General features: G+C 38.0%; 1 protein-coding gene across 1 annotated transcript in view; it reads left to right on the top strand.

The window, feature by feature from the left end:
• LOC107089589 (major histocompatibility complex class I-related gene protein-like) overlaps positions 1-1472 on the top strand; it is an 11013-nt gene extending 9541 nt beyond the window's left edge. The window contains exons 3-4 of the mRNA XM_015382474.1: positions 633-911; positions 1138-1472. Coding sequence (XP_015237960.1) covers positions 633-911; positions 1138-1472 — 614 coding nt within the window. The remainder of the gene's footprint in view (positions 1-632; positions 912-1137) is intronic.
• Positions 1473-2069: the final 597 nt, after the last annotated feature.

Here is a 2069-nt window from a genome sequence, read left to right as displayed (position 1 = left end):
CGCGACACAACTAATCGATGATGAAATTCGTTGCCAACGCTTTTAAAAGTCGATTTTTATCGATTTTATCGATTCGTTGTTGCAGCCCTAGTGTCTGGGGTCCTAGGTCTATAGTAGTGGAGTCACAAGAGAGATTAGGCCCAAACATTATAACCTCAGTTTTCTGTGCCTTAAAATGAAAATAAATTCAGGGCCAGCCAGGCTTTAATGTCGTCTAAACAGTTCAATATAGACTTCCCAGAAAGACCATCTACAGTATTTGAGGGGCAAATAGAGGAGATCCTGGGTCAGATGTTCTGTTTTATTGAGGACCTTGATGGGCGATGGTGAAGAGAGACTAAAGCTGCAATGAACAAAAAACTAAATGGATGATGAGGTTAACTTGTTCAAAGCATATTTTTCCACAATGCCTGCGAACGCCCAGTGTGGGTCAGATTTAGTCACAGTCCTTTAATCAGTGTCAATAAAAACTGAAGGCAGTAAATCTGCACATGATGAAATTTTATATCAATTTTCTCAGCAGTTAATCTTGGTTTTCTGTAAGATATTTTAAGGTGTTTTACTTAAAAAGGAAAATAGATAACAGAGACGATGGAGAAAACTACAGTGATATTGTATTTGCTGTCTTCTAGGTGTTCACATTATGCAGTTAATGTACGGCTGTGAATGGGATGATGAGACTGAAGAGGTTACTGGCTTTAAACAGTATGGCTATGATGGGGAAGACTGGCTAATATTGGACATGAAGACAAACACCTGGATTGCTTCAAAACAACAGGCTGAAATTACTACAAACCAGTGGAACAATAACAGAGCTGAGCTGGAGTACCTTAAGAACTACCTCAACCAAGTGTGTCCTGAGTGGCTGAAGAAGTATATAAACTATGGGAGGAGCTCTCTGATGAGAACAGGTAGAGAAACTTTTCCTGATTTTTCTTTATTTTAACTGATTATTTGAATGTTTAATTTTACTAGAAATGTCCAATGGGAATTTTGTTTTACTTCACTACATTAAAATTAAATGTGACCCAGTTTTATTTGTGGCTTTTATTCAGCTTTAAACATTTCAACCAATCTGCTTTAACTAGACAATCCCTTAACATTTTATATCTAAACTCTAATTGTCTCCATCTCCAGATCGTCCCTCAGTCTCCATCCACCAGAAGTCTTCCTCCTCTCCAATCAGCTGCTTTGCTACAGGTTTCTACCCCAACAGAGCAGAAATGTTCTGGAGGAAAGATGGAGCAGAGATCCATGATGATGTGGAGAAAGGAGAGATCCTCCCTAACAATGATGGAACCTTCCAGATGAACGTTGACCTGAAACTTCCATCATCTGAGGACTGGACCAAATATGAATGTGTGTTTCAGCTCTCTGGTGATAACAATGACATCATCACTCCTCTGGACAAAACAGAGATCGGGATTAATGGAGGTAAGACTTTAGTATTTATATTTATTAAAGGATTTTAAAAACAATATGTAGTTAAAATAGGCTTTATTTATATACATTTGTTGTAGATATTCAAGTTTGTCACTTTACATTGCTTTGCGCATTTTTAATTTATTGGGAAAACAGAAGTGCTGACAGTGATTTCTAAGCATTCTGCTTTACATCTTAAACTACAGTTGAAAGAAAGGTTATAAAAAGTCATGAGCAGTCTAATTTGGAAGCCTTAAAAAGTCATAAAAATGTATTTTCCACCCTAGGTTTACTCTTTACCTTACTTTTGTTCACTCTATTGATCTCTTTTTCTATTGATCTCTAAAAACTCTATTGATCTACTTTATCTTCAGTGTGCTATTCCATGTATTGCACTTGCGGTAATATGTTTATTAGGGATGGACCGGTTTATGAAAACCGTCCGAACCGTTCGGTTCGACTGTCTCGGTTCGATTCGCGTGTGTTTCGTTCGGTTCATGCGCTGCTCCTTTTTCTCATAGGCGAAGCGTTTACACTCCAGAGCAGAAGGTGGCGGTACTGCGACCAAAGCCAACCACCAGTAGTAAACAAGAAGAAAAAGAAGCGAAGCAGCTTAGCCAGGTGTAGCAGGAAAAAAAAAAAAAAAA

This window comes from Cyprinodon variegatus, unplaced genomic scaffold (genome assembly GCF_000732505.1).
Source record: "Cyprinodon variegatus isolate N-32 unplaced genomic scaffold, C_variegatus-1.0 Scaffold257, whole genome shotgun sequence".
Taxonomy (NCBI): Eukaryota; Metazoa; Chordata; class Actinopteri; order Cyprinodontiformes; family Cyprinodontidae; genus Cyprinodon; species Cyprinodon variegatus.
The sequence above is the reverse complement of the archived record's forward strand: the minus strand, read 5'-3'. Positions and strand labels throughout refer to the sequence as shown.